This window comes from Pristiophorus japonicus, chromosome 15, assembly GCF_044704955.1.
Source record: "Pristiophorus japonicus isolate sPriJap1 chromosome 15, sPriJap1.hap1, whole genome shotgun sequence".
Taxonomy (NCBI): domain Eukaryota; kingdom Metazoa; phylum Chordata; class Chondrichthyes; family Pristiophoridae; genus Pristiophorus; species Pristiophorus japonicus.
Genome location: NC_091991.1, coordinates 112,466,573 through 112,491,024, shown reverse-complemented (window position 1 = coordinate 112,491,024; position 24,452 = coordinate 112,466,573). Strand labels below are relative to the sequence as shown.

General features: G+C 48.5%; 1 protein-coding gene across 5 annotated transcripts in view; it reads left to right on the top strand.

Annotated features, from left to right (window-relative positions):
* Window positions 1-24,452, top strand: part of LOC139225838 (kelch-like protein 3) — a 45,572-nt gene that overhangs the window by 6,021 nt on the left and 15,099 nt on the right. For 2 of the 5 annotated variants that reach the window (XM_070856687.1, XM_070856688.1), the window contains exons 2-6: window positions 709-1,407; window positions 9,386-9,572; window positions 12,095-12,313; window positions 15,716-15,844; window positions 23,734-23,910. In XM_070856687.1, coding sequence (XP_070712788.1) covers window positions 724-1,407; window positions 9,386-9,572; window positions 12,095-12,313; window positions 15,716-15,844; window positions 23,734-23,910 — 1,396 coding nt within the window. In that variant the 5' untranslated portion in view covers window positions 709-723. The remainder of the gene's footprint in view (window positions 1-708; window positions 1,408-9,385; window positions 9,573-12,094; window positions 12,314-15,715; window positions 15,845-23,733; window positions 23,911-24,452) is intronic. The other 3 variants (XM_070856691.1, XM_070856689.1, XM_070856690.1) reach the window with 3 other exon arrangements.

Genomic DNA, 24,452 nt, shown 5'->3' with positions numbered 1-24,452 from the left:
AGATTATCCGTTTGTAGTGATGTTGATTTGGGGGATAAATATTAGCCTAGGACACCAGAGAGAACTCCCCTGCCCTTCTTCAAATAAGGGGTCTTTTATGTCCACCTGAGAGCAGACGGGGCCTCTGTTTAACACCTCATCCGAAAGATGGCACCTCCGACAGTGCGGCGCTCACTCTGCACTGCACTGGAGTGTCAGCCTGGATTCTGGGCTCCAATCTCTGGGGTGGTGCTTGAACCCGCGACCTTTTGACTCAGACGAGAGAATGCCACCAGAGCGAGGGCTCTGCGCAAGCCTTTGGCAGTAGAATAATGCATTGCCTAGTGCACGATATACATAGCTCTTTTAAAGAGCACAATGGGCCGAATGGCCTCCTGCGCTGTAAGATTCTGTGATCCATTTATTAGCATTGGTATCCTCTGGTGTTGTGAAACATAGAAATTTACAGCACAGAAGGAGGCCATTTCGGCCCATCGTGTCCGCGCCGGCCGACAAAGAGCCGCACGGTCCTTGGTCAGCAGCCCTAAAGGTGACATAAACCTACGAACAATGATGGCAAGGCAATGAGCACCCAGCCCAACCAATCTGCCTCACACAACTGCAACACCCCTTGTACTGAAACATTCTGCACTCCACCCAACTGGTGGACACTGTCAAAGGGCGACCTGTTGGCTTTTTATATATTGTTTCCCTTTTGTAATTTGACAGGGGTATTTTGGGGAGATGGAGAACATGGACTCGATCACTGAGGACACTGGCAACCACTTGGAGTACGAGGACTACATGTTTCTCGAATCGGAGCATTCTGGCAAGGTTCTGGACGGACTCAACAGCCTGCGCTTGAACAATGCTTTCTGCGATGTTATTTTGTGTTGCGATGGCCAGGAATTCCCGTGCCACCGCATTGTCCTCGCCTCCTTCAGCTCCTACTTCCGGGCCATGTTTTCGGCCGACCTGGCGGAATCCCGGCAGGAGCGGGTGGCCATCAATGGCGTGGAGCCGCAGATGGTGGGGCTGCTGGTGGCCTACTCCTACACCGCCCGCGTGCTGGTCACCAGGGCCAACGTCCAGGCCCTGCTGGCCGCCGCCAACCTGCTGGACATTACGCCCGTGCGCCAGGCCTGCTGCCGCTTCATGGAGCGCCAGATGGACGAGACCAACTGCGTGGGCATCCACTGCTTCGCTGAGGCCCACTCCTGCGTGGAACTGCAGGCCAAGAGCCTGGACTACATCCTGCACCACTTCAGCGTAGTCCACGGCCAGGAGGAGTTCCTCTCGCTCTCCGCCGACAAGCTGACCGAGATCATCGCCAGCGACGACCTGAGCATCGCCACGGAGGAAATGGTCTTCGAGGCGGTCATCCTCTGGTTGGAGAAGGATCCGTCACGGAAACAGAACTTTGAGAAGGTAAAGGGCGTTCTCCTGATCTGCTCCCTTCACGTAGCGACCTTCTGGCAATGTTTAACATTTACAGAGAGCTGGGACAGGGTCGATGGAGGCGGGGGGGGCCGGGGGGTTCTAAGACGAGGGGACGTGGCTATAAGATATTAAATGTAAGAGATTCAGGGCAGAGAGCAGAAGAAGCATTTTTCTATACGGGGCTGCAGAATGTACAACTGGAGTTAGTGACCAGGTCAACGTTTAAGAACCGATTAGATAGATGGAGACTGCACCTGGAGTATTGTGCACCGTTTTGGTCTCCTTACCTAAGGAAGGATATACTTGCCATTGAGGGAATGCAACAAAGGTTCACCAGACTGATTCCTGGGATGGATGGATGGATGGATGGGGGGAGAATTGAGTAGACTAGGCCTATAATCTCTAGAGTTTAATGAGCGGTGATCTCATTGAAACAAACATAATTCTTGCAGGGCTCAACAGCATAGATGCAGGGAGGATGTTTCCTCTGGCTGAGGAGTCTAGAACCAGGGGTCACAGTCTCAGAATAAGGGGTTGGCCATTTAGGACTAAGATGAGGAGAAACTTCTTCACTCAGAGGGTGGTGAATCTTTGGAATTCTCTGCTGTGGAGGCTCAGTCTTTGAGTATATTCAAGATGGAGATCGATAGATTTTTGGATATTAAGGGATATGGGGACAGTGCAGGAAAGTGGAGTTGAGGTAGAAGATCAGCCATGACCTTATTGAATGACATCCTCCTGCTCCTATTTCTTATGTTCTTCTGGAGGGATATAGGAAAAGGGCAGGCACGTGGGATTAGGACCATTGCTCATGTGGAGAATAAACACCAGCATGGCCTGGTGGGTCTGAGTGGCGTGTGTCCATGGTGTAATTTCTGTGTAATGTAATTCTGTGCCGTTCACTGTGCGAGCAATTTCATATAGTCCAGCATGGAAGGAGGCCATTCGGCCCATCGAATCTGCGCTGGCTCGTTTGAAGGGCAATCCTGTTGGTCCCACTCCCCCACTCTTTCCCCATGTCCCTGCAATTTTTTTCCCCTTCACTTATGTTGATCTTGAAGAATGAACTGTGTTTCGATTTAACTTCCAGCAACAGGCAAGCTCTTGAACCTGCTCTGCCATTTCACTAGTTCTGTCTTTTTTTAAATTCTCAATTGCCCGCCCTTTCTCTTCCAACCCTCCTATCGGTCTCCCTCTTTAAACATCTCACGTCTTAGAACATGGAACAACATTGCACTATTAGTAGAGATCTCTCTCTAGGATTTGCTTTCAACTGGGTTTCTTCAGATGTAAGTTTATAAGCTTCTCACACTGGCTGAAGATTGTTGGGCCACAATTATATTGTTCCATGCTGCGAATAGATTGAAAATGAATTCAATAAATCTGGTAACCGGAAAAACAGCTGACCCTGAAGCTGTTGGATTGTTTTAAAAACCCAACTGGTTCACTAATGTCCTTCAGGGAAGGAAATCTGCCGTCCTTACCTAGTCTGGGCCTACAAGTGACTCCAATCCCACACGATTCTTTGAAGCGCTCTGAAGTGGCCTAGCAATCTGTAAAACAGTGGCTCCGTGTCAGCAGTGCTTGGTAGCACTCTCTCCTCCGATTCAGAAGGTCGGGGGTTCAAGCTCCACTCCAGAGACTTGAGCACAAAAATCTAGGCCGACACTGTTGGAGGTGCCGTCTTTCAGATGAGGCATTAAACTGAGTTCCCCCCTGCCCCCCCCCCCCCCCCCCGGTAGATATAAAATATTCCATGGCATTATTTCGAAGAAGAGCAGGGGAGCTGTTTGTGGGAGCTTGCTGTGCACAAATTGACTGCTGCATTAAAACAGTGACTACACTTCAAAAGTACTTCATTGGCTGTAAAGCGCTTTGAGATGTCTGGTGGTTGTGAAAAGCGTGATAGAAGTGAAAGTCTTGTTAATGAATGAGATCCCATAATCGCCTCCTTCAGGGCACCAAGGGATGGGCAGTATATGTGGCCTTGTCAGCACTGCCCATATCCTGAGAACAAATCTAAATGTAACTTCCCTGTCATGGGTGCATTGGCATGTAATACCCTGATTTGTGCGAAGAAAAACTTGGTTGCAGGTGTGAAGCCTGTATCAGTTGAGTAGCCAGCATGTTAATGAGTTGACCGAAATTAATAATACCAGAGCAAAATGTGGCATCTCTCTCAGGCTACAGTGTGTGTGCAGTGCTCAGGTGCTGAGTATCTCGGGCCAACTGTGATTTCTCCATCATCATCATCATCATCATAGGCAGTCCCTCGGAATCGAGGAAGACTTGCTTCCACTCCTGATGTGAGTCCTTTGGTGGCTAAACAGTTCAATACGAGAGCCACAATCCCTGTCACAAGTGGGACGGATAGTTGTTGAGGGAAAGGGAGAGTGGGACTGGTTTGCCGCACGCTCTTTCCGCTGCCTGTTTTCTGCATGCACTCGGCGATGAGACTCGAGCTGCTCAGCGCCCTCCCGGATGCACTTCCTCCACTTAGGGCAGACTTTGGCCAGAGACTCCCAGGTGTTAGTGGGGATGTCGCACTTTATCAGGGAGGCTTTGAGGGTGTCCTTGTAGCATTTCCTCTGCTCATCTTTGGCCCGTGAAGGAGTTCCGAGTAGAGCACTTGCTTTGGGAGTCTCATGTCTGGCATGCAGACTGTGTGGCCTGCCCAGCAGAGCTGGTCGAGTGTGGTCAGTGCTTCGATGTTGGCCTGGATGAGGACGCTAATGTTGGTGCGTCTGTCCTCCCAGGGGATTTGTAGGATCTTGCGGAGACATCGTTGGTGATATTTCTCCAGTGGTTGAGGTGTCTACAGTACATGCTCCATGTCTCTGAGCTGTACAGGAGGGTGGGTATTACTACAACCCTGTAGACCATGAGCTTGGTGGCAGTTTTGAGGGTCTGGTCTTCAAACACTCTTTTCCTCAGGTGGCCAAAGGCTGCACTGGTGCATTGGAGGCATTGTTGAATCTCATCGTCGATCCCTGCTCTTGTTGATAGGAGGCTCCCGAGATATGGGAAGTGGTCCACGGTGTCCAGGGCCATGCCGTGGATCTTGATGACTGGGGGGCAGTGCTGTACAGTGAGGACAGGCTGGTGGAGGACCTTTGTCTTACGGAGGTTTAGCGTAAGGTCCATGCTTTCGTATGCCTCAGTAAATACGTCGACTATGTCCTGGAGTTCAGCCTCTGTGTGTGCGCAGACACAGGCATCGTCCACGTACTGTAGCTCAACAACAGAGGATGGGACGGTCTTGGACCCGGCCTGGAGACGGCGTAGGTTGAACAGGTTCCCACTGGTTCTGTAGTTTAGTTTCACTCCAGCAGGGAGCTTGTTGATTGTGAGGTGGAGCATGGCAGCGAGGAAGATTGAGAAGAGGGTTGGAGTGATGACGCAGCCCTGTTTGACCCCGGTCTGGATGTGGATTGGGTCTGTAATGGATCCGTTGATGAGGATCACGGCCTGCATGTCGTGATTTCTATAATAATCCTTTCAATATTTTAATATGGCAGAAGTCTCTGAGAATGCAGGGGTCGAGCGCAGGTCATAAGTCGGCTAGAGGCTGCTCTGCTGTGGTATCACAGTGACCCCTTCCCCCGGGAGTGTCACCAAGTTAGAGCAATGTTATCGACTTCTTCCAGGACAAGAGGAAGCATTGGGTCTGTGCCGTGGACCGGAGTCTCCTGCTTAGGGACCGTGGGCGCCCGTGCCCAGGCTGTGGCGTTCCACCTCCGGAACACGCAGATATAGCGGCATGGTGAGGCGGTGCCCTCCACTCCCTGCCGGAGCTGCCTGTCCTTTCCTTTAGCAGGAACTGATCGGGTCTGGAACACTGTCGCCTCTAGTTGGAGTTCTCCCCCGTCGGGAGTGGCTGCTCAGGAATCTGCATCGGCCCAGCCCCGCCTGGCTTTGTGTGGCTGGTAAGGTGACACAAGTCAGGGGTAGGGGCTGACCAGCAGGCGGAGTGGGATATTGCCATCGAGGTGCTAGGAGGCCCTCGGCCCCAACTCCTCTAGGTGTGTTCTGGAGGCTCGAGCGTGTTCAGCGATCCTGTCCGAATTGACAACCCCCCCCCACCCCCCCCCCCCGGCATTCGGATGGAATTTCCCATCGGTGAGGGGACCCTTGGCAGTATTTCCCTCGCACTGTGAGCCGCCTCTCGGAAGTCCCCTCTGTGCCATTCCACTCTGCGCGGGGGTCTGCTCCTGCACCCTCTCCACTTCATCACCTTTGTCTGCTGTCCGGACACACCGCACAGTAGCTTGTTATCGGGAGGGGCCGGGGTTATCAGAGCATAAGAAATAGGAGCAGGAGTCGGCCATTCAGTGAGACCATGGCTGATCTTCTACCTCAACTCCACTTTCCTGCACTATGCCCATATCCTTTGATTTCCTTAATATCCAAAAATCTAGCGATCCCTGTCTTGAATATACTCAAAGACTGAGCCTCCACAGCCCTCTGGGGTAGAGAATTCCAAAGATTCACCACCCTCTGAGTGAAGAAATTCCTCCTCATCTCAGTCCTAAATGGCCGACCCCTTATTCTGAGACTGTGACCCCTGGGTTCTAGACTCCCCAGCCAGGGGAAACATCCTCCCTGCATCTCCGTCAAGCCCTGTAAGAATTTTGTTTGTTTCAATGAGATCACCTCTCATTCTTCTGAACTCGAGAGAATATAGGTCTAGTCTACTCAATCTTTCCTCATAGGACAATCCCCCCATCCCAGGAATCAGTCTGATGAACCTTCGCTGCACTCCCTCTATAGCAAGTATATCCTTCCTTCGGTAAAGGAGACCAAAACTACACAATACTCCAGGTGCAGTCTCACCAGGGCCCGATATAATTGCAGTAAGATGTCTTTATTCTTGTACTCAAATCCTCTTGTAATAAAGGCCAACATTCGATTTGCTTTCTAATTGCTTGCTATACCTGCATGTTAACTCTGATTCGTGTACAAGGACACCCAGGTCCCTCTGAACACCAACATTTTCCAATCTCTCCATTTATTTAAAAAAAAATGTTTTTAAAATTACTCTGCTTTTCTATTTTTCATACCAAAATGGGTAACTTCACATTTCTCCACATTATATTCCATTGGCCATGTTCTTGCCCATTCACTTAGCCTGTCTATATCTCCTTGAAGCCTCTTTGCATCCTCCTCACAACTTGTATTCCCACAGGAGGACGACATTTGGGCCCTCCCATTCCCGGACCATCCAGGGGTCCAGGCAGCGGGTGGTTGAGAGGGTCGTTCAGCCCGACTGCCTGCCTCTTCCGCGGCTACGTTTGCGCCCAGGGTGTCCCTGGAGATGGAGCACGCAGCCTTCCGCGACCGGTGAGGGTCTGGATTGCTTCATCACAGCACATCTCCTCCTCTTCCCCTCCCCCCCCCCCCCCCCCCCCGCATCCCGAACCCAATTTAATTTGATTTGATAACTAAGTTAAACAAATTTTAAATGAATCTGTTGTGCCCCTTTCAGAAGGGCACACTTGTTAACTCCTCATTGAAGATGACATCTGTCATCACCCAGGACAATGAACATGGACGTTGCCATAGTGATTTACGTTGCCTGGTGCTTGAACTTTAAGACCGCTCGGTTGTATGTGCAGCCTCTGTGTGTCTGTGTCTGGAGATTACAGATCTGATTTATAAACCTGCACGCGAACATAATCAGTGTTCAGAAAGACTAATCAAATTCCCACAGAGGTTTATTTGAATATTGGCCTGTGTACAACTGGATTGTGCTGATGTAGATCTTAATGTTCCAGCATTAAACCATTACAACTCTGATTAATCTACCAGTAATCTCAAGATCTGCACATCAGTGCTATAAAATCAAAATAAAGAGTTACAAATGATTGGGCCTTTCATAAACAGCATATCCTTCTTTCTGCTAAGAGATTGCACACTTTGGATTTCAACGTTACTTATTCGATTTGCATAATTTAAATGAAAAAATCTATTTATTAAAAAAAAAGTACGGGCATATGGGAAAAGAACTACCTGAACATCTAATGTGGCCCTACCCATGCATTACCTGTATACACCACCTCTAGTCTTCCCCAATCTATTAATAGCAACACACAATCTCATCCATGCTGTACAGGGTGTTGGTGAGGCCACACCTGGAGTACTGCGTACAATTTTGGTCTCCTTATTTAAGGAAAGATATACTTGCATTGGAGGCAGTTCAGAGAAGGTTCACAAGGCTGATTCCTGAGATGAAGGGTTGTCTTATGAAGAAAGGTTGAGCAGGTTGGGCCTATACTCATTGGCATTTAGAAGAATGAGAGGTGATCTTATTGAAACATACCAGATAAAGAGGCTGTATAAATACAAGTTGCATTTTTTATAAACTTCTATCAATCACTACACATTCTCAAGTGAATAGACCCAGATTTTTAAGCCTCTGAGCAAAAAGGTTTTTTTTTAAGCTGGCAATCATACTGTGTCTCCTTGACACAAATCTCTTGGTTTGCCTTGTATAACCAACCAATCTCCTGTGTTCTTGGTACAGTTCCAAGATTCTCCGAATGACTTGCTTTCTCTCCTCACATCACCCCCTTCCACAAGTCCTCTCCAATACATCAGTCCGTGTGCTTCCATTTCTCAGCAAAATAAGGGGCCGCCCGTTTAAAACTGGGATGAGGAGGAATTTCTTCTGAGGGTTGTGAATCTGTGGAATTCTCTGCCTCAGAGAGCTGTGGAAGCTGGGTCATTGAATATATTTAAGACCGAGATAGACAGTTTCTTAACCGATAAGGGAGTAGAGGGTTATGGGGAACGGGCGGGGAAGTGGAGCTGAGTCCATGATCAGATCAGCCATGATCTTATTGAATGGTGGAGCAGGCTCGAGGGGCCAAATGGCCTACTCCTGCTCCTATTTGTTATGTTAAGGAGGCGATTGTCGTGTGATCTGACCCGCTGTGCCCACGGTGTCCCCAGTGTAGCTGGTGAGTTAGGGACACTGTCGCCCTTGGAACCAAGTCAATTACAGCATTTTGGAATTGAAATGGAGACGATTAATGCTTCAAAAATTCTCAGTCCAGTCATTTTTCACACTTCCTCCCCCCCCCCCCCTCAATCTTAAATTGTGGGCCCGGCAGCCTGACTGTTCCTCTTGTAGACACTGGACATACATTTGTTAATTTAGTGATATCACAGCCCCAGGCCATTAAGATCAAAGGCTAGCACTGCCTGCTGTTCTTGCCTCCTCCAGAGGTGGCGCTGAAACCTCTCTCGGCCTGTTGCAACAAACAGAGCTGAATTGGTTGGACCACTTCCTGACCAACGGTGAGCAGGATCACCGCGTCCGAGAATGGTGCAGCACAGGAGGCCATTCTGCCCATTATGCCTGAGCAAGGTCTCGAACTTTCAGACCATAATCTCTGCCCATATTTGGCTCCCTTTTTTATCCCCCGCCGATCTCATGTAATTTTCTCTCCTTGTCTCTAATGGCAGCCGGTCAGTATCCCACCATTCACACCCTATCTAGACTAACCTTTTTCTAACTCCTGCCATTATCGTCTCAAGTTGGCCCACCATCCCTTTTGTCGCTCTAATCTCTCCTGCCTTCCACCCTATCACAGATCTTCCCTTTTGTTCTTTCCTCCCCTCCCCCTTGCAGTGCTGGTTAAGAATCTGTTCTTTCCGAACACTCTCTCCAGTTCTGATGAAGGGTCATTGACCCGAAACATTAACTCTACTTCCTCTCCACAGGTGCTGCCCGACCCGCTGAGATTTCCAGCAATTTCTGTTTTTATTTCAGATTCCAGCAGCTGCAGTATTTTGCTTTTTTGTTGCAAGAGGTTTGCTTGATCTGCTTTCAGACTGGAACTGAGGGGGGGGTGTGGACGCAGGGATAACTGAGGGGGACGGGGGCGGGGTGATGTTTAGTGCCACATTGGCACGGCTTTTTATTTTTTTAGCAAACTGCAGTAACACTTTAAACTCCTTTCAGATTTTGGAGCACATCCGTCTGCCCTTGATCAGCCCTTATTACATCCACGACATCATCGAGTCACAGAGCATCATCCAGGAGTCCCTCCCTTGCCAGCGATTGATTTCCGAAGCCAAGGACTACCTCCTGTTACAGGACAGGCGAGGGGAGCTCTTCAGCCCCAGGACCCGGCCTCGCAGAGCGACTGGTGAGTGCTGCAGCTACCTGGCCCCATACTTCTCAAAGTAAGGACTTGCATTTATATAGCGCCTTTCACAACCCCGGGACGTCCCAAAGCACCTCACAGCCAATGAAGTACTTTTTTGGATGTGTAGTCACTGTTGTAATGTGGGAAACACAGCAGCCAAATTGTGCACAGCAAGCTCCCATACACAGCAATGTGACAATGACCAGACAATAGCGTGCTCTTTTTTTAAAAATGATGTTGATTGAGGGATAAATATTGGCCAGGACACGGGAGAACACACCTACTTTTCTGTGAAATAGTGGCACGGGATCTTTTACATCCACCTGAAAGGTCAGACGGGGCCTTGGTTTAACAACACCTCTGGCAGTGCAGCACTCCCTCAGCACTGCACCAGGAGTGCCAGCCTGGATTTTGTGGCCGAGTCCCTAGGGTAGGGCTCGAACCTTCAACCTTCTGACTCTGAGGCGGGAGTGTTGCCCACTGAGCTGCAGCTAACGCATGTCAAGATGCTGGGCTGTTGCAAACACAGAGCATGGTGGCCTGTTTCACAATCCAGCGAGGAATGGAGTTTGTTTTTAAACAGAGCTACATTACTATCGGACATTTTCTTCCTGTTTTTTAAAAATGTTTCATTCTTGACAACTTGTTCTGTGGCTAAATTTGCTGCTGCTTCCTCCTTTCCTCCAATCCCCACACCCCCAAAAATGTATTTGGACCTCCATATTGTTTCTGTGGTGCTTGATTCCGATGCAGGAACTCAAAGTACGGAGCAAATGGTGTCCACTCAGCAGATTGCTGCCGCTCCCTGTAAGAGCAATGTGCAGCTTGTAATTGTGCTTTCTCCTGTTGCTGTGTTTCTCTGGAGGGGAGGGGAGGGGGGGGAGGCGATTATCTCGAGACTTCTGTGGGATTGACCCCGCCTGAGCCAAAGGTCAATCGATTGTAAGCTGCCGGAGTGTTGGTGCTAAATTTACCACCCGCTGGCCTTCAACTCGCCCAATGTAGTCGGTGTAAGATGCTCAAACTGCATCCAATATCTGGCCCACGTGGACTTGGCAGCACAGTGTGAATGATGGCTGAGGATTCATCTGTGTCCTCTCTCTCAGGCGCTGACTATGGCCCTCACCCTGGGCTTGCTTTCAGGGATTGAATTTCTTTCATATGGTTGTAGCAAATCAAACCTCAGTATCCAAGTTGGATATTTACGCCAAAGCTTGCGATGTAACTGCGTGGATATCTTGTAGGCTGCCTGTGAATCCCCTCTGAGGGCAGTGTTTAATGACGTGCTCCAGGGTCTGATTAGGAGCTCCACAGTCACATGATGGGGACGCTTTAATCTTCCACCTATGTAGAAGGTGGCACCATCGACCGAGACCAGTTCTGAGGCGGTTGATGGTTGTCCAGTGTTTAAGAGGAAGGTTTGATCCTTCAGGTTGTACTGTGGGGCCCTCCATAGGGAATCCATTCCATATGTCGCAGTTCTTCCAAGCATTTTGCTGTCGGTCATCAAAGCCGAGGGGAGATCGCTGAAGGGCTTGGGCGATAGTCCAAAATGGCCGTCTAGATTTGAGACGGGTTGGTGGTCGGTTGTTCAAGTCGCTCTGGATTGGCATGTCTTTGCTGGTGTATTCTCTGGAGACTGTATATTCACAGCGTAGGTGTGGTGGTGCGATGTTTGCAAGCACGGGCAGCCAAGGTGTTGGTGTCGATAAAAGCGTACCGGTGATAAATCTCAGAATTCAGCTGGACATCAACAGATTTGACACTTGATAGCCATGCTGGAGAGCTGTACTCCGCTGTGGAGTACACCAGGGCGCGTGCTGCCGTACAGAGGGTTTGGAATGCATTTCATGCCTAACCCTAACCGTACAGTGTGGGGAGGGAGAGGGCTACCAACAGCATGAGCTGCTCATTTTATTAATTCATTCACATTTATTTAAATTCCCCAGCTGCTGTGGTGGGATCTGGTCTCTGGAGCATTAGTCCATTAACATAACCACTAGGCTACCGTACCCTTAATGGACACTCCTTGTATTCATTGCTTTCTCTCTCTCCTCCAACCCCCCTCCCCATATCGATAAACTCAGTGAAGGGGAGCGTACCAGCTGTGACACAGTGGGTAGCACTCTCTCTCCTGCGTTAGAAGATTGTGGGTTCAAGTCCCACTTGAGCGCATCATTCAGGCTGACACTCCCAGTGCCAGCATGAAAGGAAGAGACGTTAGACCAAGGCCTTGTCTACCCATGGCTATTTTTGAAAAACAGGCAAGCTGTCTCCGTTGTCATGGCCAACAATTTATCACTCGACCAGCATCACTAAAACAGATTATCTGGTCGTGATTTGTGTGTGTGAGAGCTTGCTGTGCGCAAATTGGCTGCCACGTTTCCCACATTACAACAGTAACTGCACTTCAAAAAGTACTTCATTGGCTAGGAAATGCATTGGGATGTCCTGAGGTTGCGAAAGGTGCTATATAAATGCAAGTCTTTATGCCAGTTGTTGGTTTAATGGTCCAGCTTCAGGGCGGCGCCTGCCATTCTCTGTTCCAGGTACCAGCGAAGTGATCGTTGCTGTTGGAGGGGAAGATGACAAAGTGGTTCTCCGCAGTGTGGAGAGCTTTGATCCCGTGGGCCGACAGTGGAAATGCCTTGCCTGTTTGCCCTTTGCTGTTAGTAAACACGGACTTGTTGCATCAGGTATGGTTGATGTGCAGCTTTACCCACCACCGTGTCTTTCTCACAGTAAGTGTGTGTATGTTCAGTCAAGGTGAATTTTCAATGTTTCCTCCTGGGCAGGTTTCACTGCATCGTTCCGTGGACACAGCAACACAGAGTTGCATTTCTATAGCTATTTCATGATTTCTGGATGTCCTAAGTGCTTTACAACCACTTTTTTGAAGTGTAGTCACCTAACAACATAAGACCATAAGAAATAGGAGCAGGAGTAGGCCATTTGGCCCCTCGAGCCTGCTCCGCCATTCAATAAGATCATGGCTGATCTGATCATGGACTCAGCTCCACTTCCCAGCCTGCTCCCCATAACCCTTGACTCCCTTATCACCCAGCCTCCATAGCGCTCTGGGTAGAGAATTCCACAGATTCACGGCCCTCAGAAAAAATTCCACCTCATCTCCGTTTTAAATTGGCGACTCCTTATTCTGAGATTGTTATGTACTTAACCCTTTTCAACCTGTATCACACCACCACCAGAGGGCCCACCAGTTGGAGTCCCAAGGGATCCCAGCATCCCTTGGGAGCACAGTATATAAGCAGGCCACCCACGAGGTACCTGCACTCTGGAGTCTTGTTAAAGGAGTAAGGTCACACTTACTCACTGCTCACAGTACTCAGCTTCATCTTTTATTACGAGTGTATCAGAGACTATATTCACTCTTTCTTTCTTTCTTCCCCCCCCCCCCCTCCCCCCACGAGGGGAAACATCCTCTCTGCATCTACCCTGTCAAGCTCCCTCAGAATGTTGTATGTTTCAATAAGATCACCTCTCATTCTTCTAAACTTCAATGAGTATAGGCCCAACCTGCTCAATCTTTCTTTCCAAGACAACCCCTTCATCTCAGCAATCAACCTCGTGAACCTTCTTTGAACTGTCTCCAATGCAAGTATATCCCTCCTTTTATATAAGGAGACCAAAACTGTACGCAGGACTTCTCTGTTTTTATACTCCATCCCCCCTCCACCCCTCCCCCTTGCAATAAAGGCCAACATTCCCTTGTCACTTTGTAATGTAGGAAACTGAGGGATTTGATGTCCTCTCTCAGCCAGTGGCTCAGTGGGCAGCACACTCTCTCTCGCTTCGGAGTCAGAAGGTTGTGGGTTCAAGTTCCACTCCAGGAACTTGAGCGCACAAATCCAGGCTGACACTCCCAGTGCAGTGCTGAGGGAGTGCCACACTGTCGGACGTGCCGTCTTTCAGATGAGACGTTAAACCGTGGCCCTGTTTGCCCTCAAGTGGTCGTAAAAGATCCCATGGCACTATTTTGAAGACGAGCAGGGAGACGGTGCCCTGGCCAATATTTATCCCTCTATCAACATCACAAACAGATTATCGGGTCATTATCACGTTGCTGTTTGTGGGAGCTTGCTGTGCGCATATGGGCTGCTGCGTTTCCCACATTACAACAGTGACCACACTTGAAAAGTACTTCATTGGCTGTGAAGCGTTTTGAGATGTCCGGTGGTCGTGAAAGGCGCTATATAAATCCAAGTTTTTTTTTTCCCTTTGTCTACATTTTTTTTATATAGATATGGGATCAAGAACACGGAGTGGTAGGCAAGATATTAAATGTGAAGGTCATTGGTGTTTTGTCAAGATTCTTACAGAAGAAAGAGATCCTGCTTCACTATCTCACCTCTCAAAAAATCGTGGCTGAGCTCTTCACTGGCACTCCACCTCGCATTCTGTCTTTCTCCTCTCGTGGCCAGCACCTTCATAAAATCAGAGAGATTTACAGCACGGAAGGAGGCCATTTCGGCCCATCGTGTCCGCGCCGGCCGACCAAGAGCTATCCAGCCTAACCCCACTTTCCAGCTCTCGGTCCGTAGCCCTGTAGGTTATGACACTTCAGGTGCAATCCAAGTACTTTTTAAATGTGGTGAGGGTTTCTGTCTCTACCACCCTTTCAGGCAGTGAGTTCCAGACCCCCACCACTCTCTGCATGGAAACATTTCCCCTCAAATCCCCTCTAAACCTCCTACCAATGACTTTAAATCTATGCCCCCTGGTTGTTGACCCCTCTGCTAAGGGAAACGGGTCCTTCCTATCCACTCTATCTAGGCCATTCATAACTTTATACACCTTGGCCCCGCTGGACCATCCCTGCTGCAGAATGTAACCGGTCACTTGAAGCCTTTATTTGCCTTCACGTTATTTCAAATGCTGAAGTACTTCCGAACTGTAAATCGTAGAGGGTTTAAGTTTGAAGGATGTTTTCATTGGCAGTCTCTGCTTTCCACTCAGCCTGTTGGAGTTGGATGTGTGTGTAGATACATTCAGGGGAAAGAATGAATGAAATGGGCCAATGGAAACCTAGTACTAGGATGTTAAATTGAGGGCAGGCCCTAATAAAACAGATGCTCACATTGTCTTCACTTTGTGATATTTTGGAGTGGTGTCTGTGAGTGGTTTCTCCGAAGGCACTTCGACATAAACTGTGCACTACCAGGGGAACAATGGCCATCTCCTTACCCCCTGCTCCCACAGTCCAACATCCTGTAATACTCCAGACCCACACAAGAAGAATGGTCACTGGGGGCAGCAGCTCGGGTTAAAATAACAAAAGCAAACTGCATTTTTTTTTAGCTGTCTGGTGCATCTTGTTGATCATCTAAAGTATTGAGCTATTGTGAAACCACATTGTGGAGCTGGCTGCCTTATTTTAGCACTTCCGATACTGAAAATAGGGATTCTTATAATCCTGTATCGCCCATTGCCGGTTCGGTTGGTGGTGCACTCATGGTCTCCAACAGCAACAATTGCGTATGTAGAACAACAACAGCAACTTGTGTTTATATAGCGCCTTTAACATAGTAAAACCTCCCAAGGCGCTTCACAGGAGCGATTATAAAACAAAATGTGTCACCGAGCCACAGAGATATTGGGACTGGTGGCCAAAAGCTGGGTCGAAGAGGTGGGTTTAAGGAGTGTCTTGGGGAGAAAGAGAGATGGCGAGGTTTCGGGACTGAGTTCCAGGGGAACTCCAGAACATTGTGCACTAACCAAAGGGTAATTGTTGATCTGTGGAGGGTGTATATTCTGGTCTGTTCTAGAAACTGCCCTTTTGACACGTGAAATGTTTAGAGTGAGCACAAATTCAACAGACATCATGAAAGCATTGTGCTGATCCTGGACACAATGTAGCATTTCTCCACACTTTTTTTTTGTGGGAGCTTGCTGTGTACCTTCTGCTGAGAGGGATGGTTGGATGACCTTGTCTATATCTGTCGCGTGATTGGACAGTCAGGGTGGTTGGATGACCTTATCTATAACTGTCGCGTGATTGGACAGTCAGGGTGGTTGGATGACCTTGTCTATAACTGTCGCGTGATTGGACAGTCGGGGTGGCTGGATGACCTTGTCTATAAATGTTGGGCGATTGAAGAATAACAGTCCGTTTCTTTGCCGAGGTTCTACCCTTTACTTGGCCGGAGGGGAGTTTCCGGATGGTTCTGCGAGCAAGGAGATGTGGCGCTACGACCCGTGTTTTGATGTGTGGCATGAGATGGCACCAATGAACGTGGCCCGTTCAGAGCTCGGTAACCGCCTTTACCCAACATTGCACGCTCCCTCTCTCGGGCACTATAGTATTCCTTGAAAATGTAAAGATTTGCTGGCTGATTCCCTCGCAGAAAGCGGAGTGATCCCCAGGATTGCTTGGTGCTCCGGTTTGTTTCCGATGGTAGATGTGATGGGTTGTCCTGAGCGCTGTGTGTGGAGGGGCAGTGAAGATGACTCTTCCATAGCTAGTGCCCCCTGCAGGACTGGTCTGGTTCCACATGGCGCTGTCCTACCAAGTGAAAGTCTGGGGTTGGCAAAGATTTTTGAGACGAGGTTTTTTTTTTAAACAACAACAACTTGTATTTATATAGCGCCTTTAATGTAGTGAAACATCATAGCTTGGTCAAAGCGATAGATTTGAAGGAGGAGAGAGGTAGATGTCTAAGCAGGGAGTTCCAGAGCTTGGGGCCTTGGCAACAGAAGGCACGGCCACCGATGGGTGAGGAGGGGGGACTGGAGGAGATCCGAGATAGGGAGGAGCGAGGCATGGAGGGATTTGAAAACCAGGATGAGCATTTTGAAATCGAGGTGTTGCTTAACCGGGTGCCAATGTAGGTCAGCGAGCATGGGGGTGATGGGTGAGCGGGACTCTGTGCGAGTTAGGACATGGCTGCCAAGTTTTGGATCATCTAGTTTACTTGGGTAGAATGTGGTCGGGCCTGCTCCTGTTCCTATGATGTCTTACCAAGGTGTCGGGTCGGGCATACATCACCATTGACTGGAATGGCAGTAGACGGGACCACATGCCACTGGCCCACCCTAAATGCCGGTTAAGTCACCAGCCCACCTCCAGGCAGTGCCGATGGCTTTTGATGGAGACATGTCGCCAAAAGGCGGGCGAGTTGTTCGTTGACTTGGACGGCGACCTGCGCAACCTGCAGGTGAGGCGACCCCAGGGCGACGGAGCAACCGTGGAACGCCCCAGGGTTCAGGTCCCCGCACTGGGCGAGGGTCAGCCCGTGATGACCACCCACCACAAACTGTGCTGGAGGCAAAATCCATAATGGCTTTTAAAAGGAAAGTGGATAAATATTTGAATTTTAAAATGAAACAGGAAAAGGGCCTGGGGAGAGTGCAAGGGAATGGGAGCAGCTCTCGGGAGAACTCGCAACTTATGGGGAATGAAGATCAATTCGTAACCAAAACAAAATGGTCTCTGGTGAGCAATCCTTCGCTTGCTGGAGTTTCCCCGAGATGGTGGTCTGTGTCTTTAGACACGTTGCTAGGTTTGCCCTGCCGGTGTAGGAAGGTAGAGCTCCCTTCGGTGGTAGAAAAGCGGTACTGCAACAACGGCACAAGTTGTCCCAGAGTTCCTTGTCTGAGCGCCACCTACAGTCTCGGCCGGGGAGAGCAGGGGAAAACGCCCCAGCTTAAATCTGCACTGTGACTATTTGTACTGCACTTTTTTTGACAGACCCCCTCCCCGCAATGTGATGCCTGTTAAGCTCTGCCTCCCAACCCCTGGACTATCGTTCTCTCCTCTTTTCTCCCCCAACCCCTGACTCTCTTTCCCTGCCCCCCCCCCCACTCCTGGATTCTCTTTGCCTGCTCAGGCCTGGGGGAGCAAGAGAGATGGATGTGACCAATCCGTACACCATGCCACTTCAGGAAGTCAAGGTGGATCAAGTTACAATTTGCAAAGTCAGTGAGACCTTGGGATGGGCGGTTCCAGTTACACATTCCTGTGAAACTTCCTGGTGTGGCTTATCCTCCAGGGGACCAATCAGAGACAAAGGGCGGACCAAGGTGCCCATTTTCACTATGTATAAGCGCGTCCTTAAATCTGTGCATTTGCATACATCGTGAGTTGCTGATACTAACTGATCTGTGTGTTGTGACTGAGGATTATCCACAACAGCCCACACACCTCAAACACAGGAAATATCGAGAGCAGAGCTGAAGTTTGTAACAAATTGGAACGATTGGCTACGAATTTCCAAAAAAAAACCTTTCGGGAGCTGTAAACCTGGAGCTTCACCTTTGCCTGAAATAGAATTGTGATACTTTATAGGAAGGCCCGCGGCCCGTCCAGCCTCATGTGGTTCTCTGAAGTGCTAACCAATGAATCCCACTTCCATCTTTGTTTTTCTTTCTCAAATATTCACCCACTTCCCCTGTTTAAAGGCGATTGTGTATTCTGCTTACAGCAACGTTTCACAACCACAACCACGTTACATGCAGAAACCGAAGTGTATATTGATCCGCTTCCCTAGATTTTATCTGCCGATTAGAGAGTAGCTGAGCTGGAATGTGACTTGGAATGTCGTGTGCTGTGCTAGGACATTCTTGGCGTCTCTGAACAGGAGTGCTGCTGGTTTGGTCAGGTCAGTGCTGACCCCATTATGCTGCGCAGTCAGATTGCTTTCTAACCGCTTTAGAATGCTGACCTGCACAAAGCACACTTTGGTCTGACACATGGGGGTCATTCTCATTGTTCCTGTCAATGTTTCCATGAAGCTTGGGGTCTGTTGCCCAAGACTCACTAGGTTTGTAGACAGTTTACTCGGGGGAAGGGGGCGGGGGGGAGGAGATTCAGTCACTACAGTCGCAACAATGTGGTGGGACTTTGAGTATTGAAAGAAAGTTGTCGACAAACTTTACGTTTAAGCCAAATAAACTTTAATTCTACTTTGGTAAATAAAGTACAATGTATAAAAAAGCACATAAGCCTCAACACTTGTTCCCGTATTACCCATTAACAGAGGTGATCAACCTCTGCCACTGGCGTCTGCTTTAAGCTCCCAGCTTAAGGTCCAGCTTCACTCGAGGGTGGGTCCTTGGTTCTCGCTGCCTGGGTGGAGTTTCCCCTCCAGGTTCACACTATTCTATAATCTGTCCTATCTCCTTTGATGACACATTCGTCTGTGCCCTGGTGATTAGTTTATAATTGTTACTGGCTATGTTAAGAAAAGATTGACTAAACTTCAGTTTCAATTGATAATTCATTTCTATATTCAAGGCACCTTAACCTTACTCTCGGGTCTTCCCATCTTACTTTGCCATAGCCTGCATATTTTTACAGGGTCGAGGTGAGGTTATGTCTGGGCCGGGGAACAGAATAGAAAGAAAATGCTGGAGACATTCAGCAGGTCAGGCAGCATTTGTGGAGAGTGAAACAGCATTAACGTTTCACATCGGTGACCCTTCTTCGGGACTGGTGAATGTTGGAGATGTGACGGGGTTTAAGCAGGTGCAGAGCATCTGAAGGAGAAAAGGCAGTTTGCTGATGATGGTGGACAGCCTCTGTTCACCCGCAATGTTGGTTTGTCTTTTAGGAAAGGGGGGAGGGGAGGAAAGAATGAAAGGGAAGGTCTGTGATTGGCAGGAAAGATGAAATGGCAAAAGGTACGATAGTACCTGAAAGGTGAACTCTGCTCCTCTCCACTGGCGCTCCCTGACCGGTCAGACTTCCAGCATCTGCAGTATTTTGCCTTTATACCAGGGCCCAGAATGTTTTGTATTTTATTCATGCATTGAGTGTTCACGTTCCGGTGTGATGCAGCTGGATGGACTAAAGCTCCCTGTAATAGAAACATAGACATTTACAACGCAGTAATAGAAACATAGACATTTACAACGCAGAAGGAGGCCATTCCGGCCCATCGTGTCCGCGCCGGCCGACAAAGAGCTGCACGGCCCTCGGTCAGCAGCCCTGAAGGTTACATATAAACCAATGAACAATGACGGAAAGGTAAAGAGCACCCAGTCCGCCTCACACAACTGCGATATCCCTTATACTGAAACATTCTACACTCCACTCCAACTGGAGGTATGTGATCTCCTGGGAGAGGCTAAAAACCCAGGCCAATGTAGGGAGAAAATTCCTCTCCGACCCATCCAGGCGATCGAAACTAGTCCAGGAGATCACCCTGGCCGTATTCGATTCCCTGCAGTACTTACCATTATATCTGCACCGTCCACCAATGGGTCATCCAGTCTAATCTCAATTACCAGCTCTAGGTTTGTAACCCTGCAGGTTATGGTACTTTAAGTGCCCACCCAACCATCTCTTAAAAGTGGTGAGGGTTTCTGCATCCACCACTCTTCCAGGCAGCGAGTTCCAGATCCCCACAACCCTCTGTGTAATGTGCCTCACAAACTTCCCCTTACTGCAACATTTGCACACCTGCAATGCTGTGGCCTCTCTGACTGGCCAATTCATTCCAACTTAGTGCTTTAGGCCACTGGGCTGTGACAACACAAATTCCTCTTCATGTTGCATTTCCCACAGGAGACTTCCATTTTCAAAAGGTCATTCTCGGTGTCGCTGGCAATGACGGCATTTATTGCCCATCCCGAGTGGTACCTGAGAAAGTGGTGGTGAGCCTCTGCCTTGAACCGCTGCGTGTAGCGGTTTGATACAACCGTGTGACTTGCTAGGCCACTTCAGAGGGCAGGTACGTGTCAACCACGTTGGTGTGGGACTGGAGTCACGTATAGGCCCAGACCAGGTAAGGATGGCAGGTTTCCTTCCCCAAAAAGAACATAAGAAATAGGAGCAGGAGTCGGCCATTTGGCCCCTTGAGCCTGCTCCGCCATTCAATAAGATCATGGCTGATCTGATCCTGGCCTCAGCTCCACTTCCCTGCCCACTCCCCATAACCCTTGACTCCCTTATCGTTCAAACATCTGTCTATCTCCACCTTAAATATATTCAATGACCCAGCCTCCACAGCTCTCTGGGGCAGAGAATTCCAAAGATTCACGACCCTCTGAGGAAATTCCTCCTCATCTCCTTTTTAAATGGGCAACCCCTTATTCTGAAACTCTGCCCCCTAGTTCTAGATTTTCCCCCACGAGGGGAAACATCCTCTCTGCATCTACCCTGTCAAGCCCCCTCAGAATCTTATACGATTCAATAAGATCACCTCTCATTCTTCAAAAAACATTAGTGGGAGTTGTGTACAGACCTCAACAGTAGTAGTGATGTTGGGGAGGGTATCAAACAGGAAATTAGGAATGCATGCAATAAAGGTGCAGCAGTTAGAATGGGTGACTTTAATATACACATAGATTGGGCGAGCCAAACTGGAAGCAATACGGTGGAGGAGGATTTCCTGTAGTGCATAAGGGATGGTTTTCTAGACCAATATGTCGAGGAACCAACTAGGGGGGAGGCCATCTTAGACTGGGTGTTGTGTAATGAGAGAGGATTAATTAGCAATCTCATTGTGCAAGGCCCCTTGGGGAAGAGTGACCATAATATGGTGGAATTCTGCATTAAGATGGAGAATGAAACAGTTAATTCAGAGACCATGGTCCAGAACTTAAAGAAGGGTAACTTTGAAGGTATGAGGTGTGAATTGGCTAGGATAGATTGGCGAATGATACTTAAGGGGTTGACTGGATGGGCAATGGCAGACATTTAGAGACCGCATGGATGAACTACAACAATTGTACATTCCTGTCTGGCATAAAAATAAAAAAGGGAAGGTGGCTCAACCGTGGCTATCAAGGGAAATCAGGGATAGTATTAAAACCAAGGAAGTGGCATACAAATTGGCCAGAAATAGCAGCGAACCCGGGGACTGGGAGAAATTTAGAACTCAGCAGAGGAGGACAAAGGGTTTGATTAGGGCAGGGAAAATAGAGTACGAGAAGAAGCTTGCAGGGAACATTAAGGCGGATTGCAAAAGTTTCTATAGATATGAAAAGAGAAAAAGGTTAGTAAAGACAAACGTAGGTCCCCTGCAGTCAGAATCAGGGGAAGTCATAACTGGGAACAAAGAAATGGCAGACCAATTGAACAAGTACTTTGGTTTGGTATTCACTAAGGAGGACACCAACAACCTTCCGGATATAAAAGGGGTCAGAGGGTCTAGTAAGGGGGAGGAACTGAGGGAAATCCTTATTAGTCGGGAAATTGTGTTGGCGAAATTGATGGGATTGAAGGCCGATAAATCCCCAGGGCCTGATGGACTGCATCCCAGAGTACTTAGGAGGTGGCCTTGGAAATAGCGGATGCATTGACATTCCATTGACTCTGGATCAGTTCCTATGGAGTGGAGGGTAGCCAATGTAACCCCACTTTTTAAAAAAGGAGGGAGAGAGAAAACAGGGAATTATAGACCGGTCAGCCTGACCTCAGTAGTGGGTAAAATGATAGAATCAATTATTAAGGATGTCATAGCAGTGCATTTGGAAAATGGTGACATGATGGGTCCAAGTCAGCATGGATTTGTGAAAGGGAAATCATGCTTGACAAATCTTCTGGAATTTTTTGAGGATGTTTCCAGTAAAGTGGACCAGGGAGAACCAGTTGATGTGGTATATTTGGACTTTCAGAAGGCTTTCGACAAGGTCCCACACAAGAGATTAATGTGCAAAGTTAAAGCACATGGGATTGGGGGTAGTGTGCTGATGTGGATTGAGAACTGGTTGTCAGATAGGAAGCAAAGAGTAGGAGTAAATGGGTACTTTTCAGAATGGCAGGCAGTGACTAGTGGGGTACCCCGCAAGGTTCTGTGCTGGGGCCCCAGCTGTTTACATTGTACATTAATGATTTAGACGAGGGGATTAAATGTAGTATCTCCAAATTTGCAGATGACACTAAGTTGGGTGGCAGTGTGAGCTGCGAGGAGGATGCTATGAGGCTGCAGAGTGACTTGGATAGGTTAGGTGAGTGGGCAAATGCATGGCAGATGAAGTATAATGTGGATAAATGTGAGGTTATCCACTTTGGTGGTAAAAACAGAGACAGACTATTATCTGAATGGTGACAGATTAGGAAAAGGGGAGGTGCAACGAGACCTGGGTGTCATGGTACATCAGTCATTGAAGGATGGCATGCAGGTACAGCAGGCAGTTAAGAAAGCAAATGGCATGTTGGCCTTCATAGCGAGGGGATTTGAGTACAGGGGCAGGGAGGTGTTGCTACAGTTGTACAGGGCCTTGGTGAGGCCACACCTGGAGTATTGTGTACAGTTTTGGTCTCCTAACTTGAGGAAGGACATTCTTGCTATTGAGGGAGTGCAGCGAAGATTCACTAGACTGATTCCCGGGATGGTGGGACTGATCTATCAAGAAAGACTGGATCAACTGGGCTTGTATTCACTGGAGTTCAGAAGAGTGAGAGGGGACCTCATAGAAACATTTAAAATTCTGACGGGTTTAGACAGGTTAGATGCAGGAAGAATGTTCCCGATTGTTGGGGAAGTCCAGAACCAGGGGTCACAGTCTAAGGATAAGGGGTAAGCCATTTAGGACCGAGATGAGGAGAAACTTCTTCACCCAGAGAGTGGTGAACCTGTGGAATTCTCTACCACAGAAAGTAGTTGAGGCCAATTCACTAAATATATTCAAAAGGGAGTTAGATGAAGTCCTTACTACTCGGGATCAAGGGGTATGGCGAGAAAGCAGGAAGGGGGTACTGAAGTTGCATGTTCAGCCATGAACTCATTGAATGGCGGTGCAGGCTAGAAGGGCTGAATGGCCTACTCCTGCACCTATTTTGTATGCTTCTATGTTTCTATGTAATGAGTATCGGTCCAACCTGCTCAACCTTTCTCCATTAGACATCAGTGAACCAGTTGGATTTTTACTACAATCCAAATGTTTTATAGTCACTTTGATCCCAGTTTATTATTTCCAGATTATTTTAAAACCGAATTCAAATTCTCAGAGTGCCATTTGAACTTGTTTTCTGGATTACTGGTTCAGTAATGTTACTATACCCAGCTCGGCTGGTTTTGAACCTCAGTAACGGATGTGAAAGGCTAGTGAATAGCCCACTAAACCAGTCCATTCCCCTCCTAAAAGATCTGTTTCCTTGTTGCATAGCACTTGTGTTGGTGGTCCAGCCTGCACCATTGGTACAGCGTGTAGTTTGACAGAGTTTTATTGATGATTTTTTTTCCCCCTCTCTCAGGGCTGGCCATGTTGGATGGCTTTGTTTTCGCTGTGGGAGGATGGGAAGGGTCCTCGAGGCTGGATTCTGTGGAGTGTTACAATCCGCACACCAACGCCTGGCACTTCTTGGAATCCATGAAGATGGCGGTGACCAGCCCGGCTGTGGTGGCCCTTCATGGACTCTTGTATGTAGCAGGTAAAGGTCAAAAGTTCAAGCTCGTGATCCAGTCCCACCCGCCCCCTCGACTTGGGAGTGACGAATATAATTGCCTCGTGAGTTGCGGTTAAAAGAAAGAAAGATCTTGCATTTATACACCACCTCCAAATCCCAAAGCACTTTACAGCCAATGAAATACTTGTAGCCACTGTTGCAATGTATGAAACGTGGCAGCCAGTTAGCGCACAGCAAACTCCCACAATCGTGATCCACTGTTTCCCTCTTGCGATTGAAGAATATCTGGGGTGTGTTCATCCCCCCCCCCCCTGTAGAAAGGACCAGTTTTCCGGCTGGTCCTTTTAGTGGTTGACGAGTGTTGGTCATTGTCGATCGAGTTTTACCTCTTCTGTTCAGAGTGGAGAGTTAAATGCAAAGGGACAACTTGGGGGAATTTGGACATCCCGCAACTTAATGTTTGAGGTTTCTGCCCGCCTTTGTCTCCCGCTTGCATTCGTGCCCTTTGGTCAACAGACAAGGGCACATTCGACCTCTTGTTCTCCTGGGGAATTGAGTTGCTGACC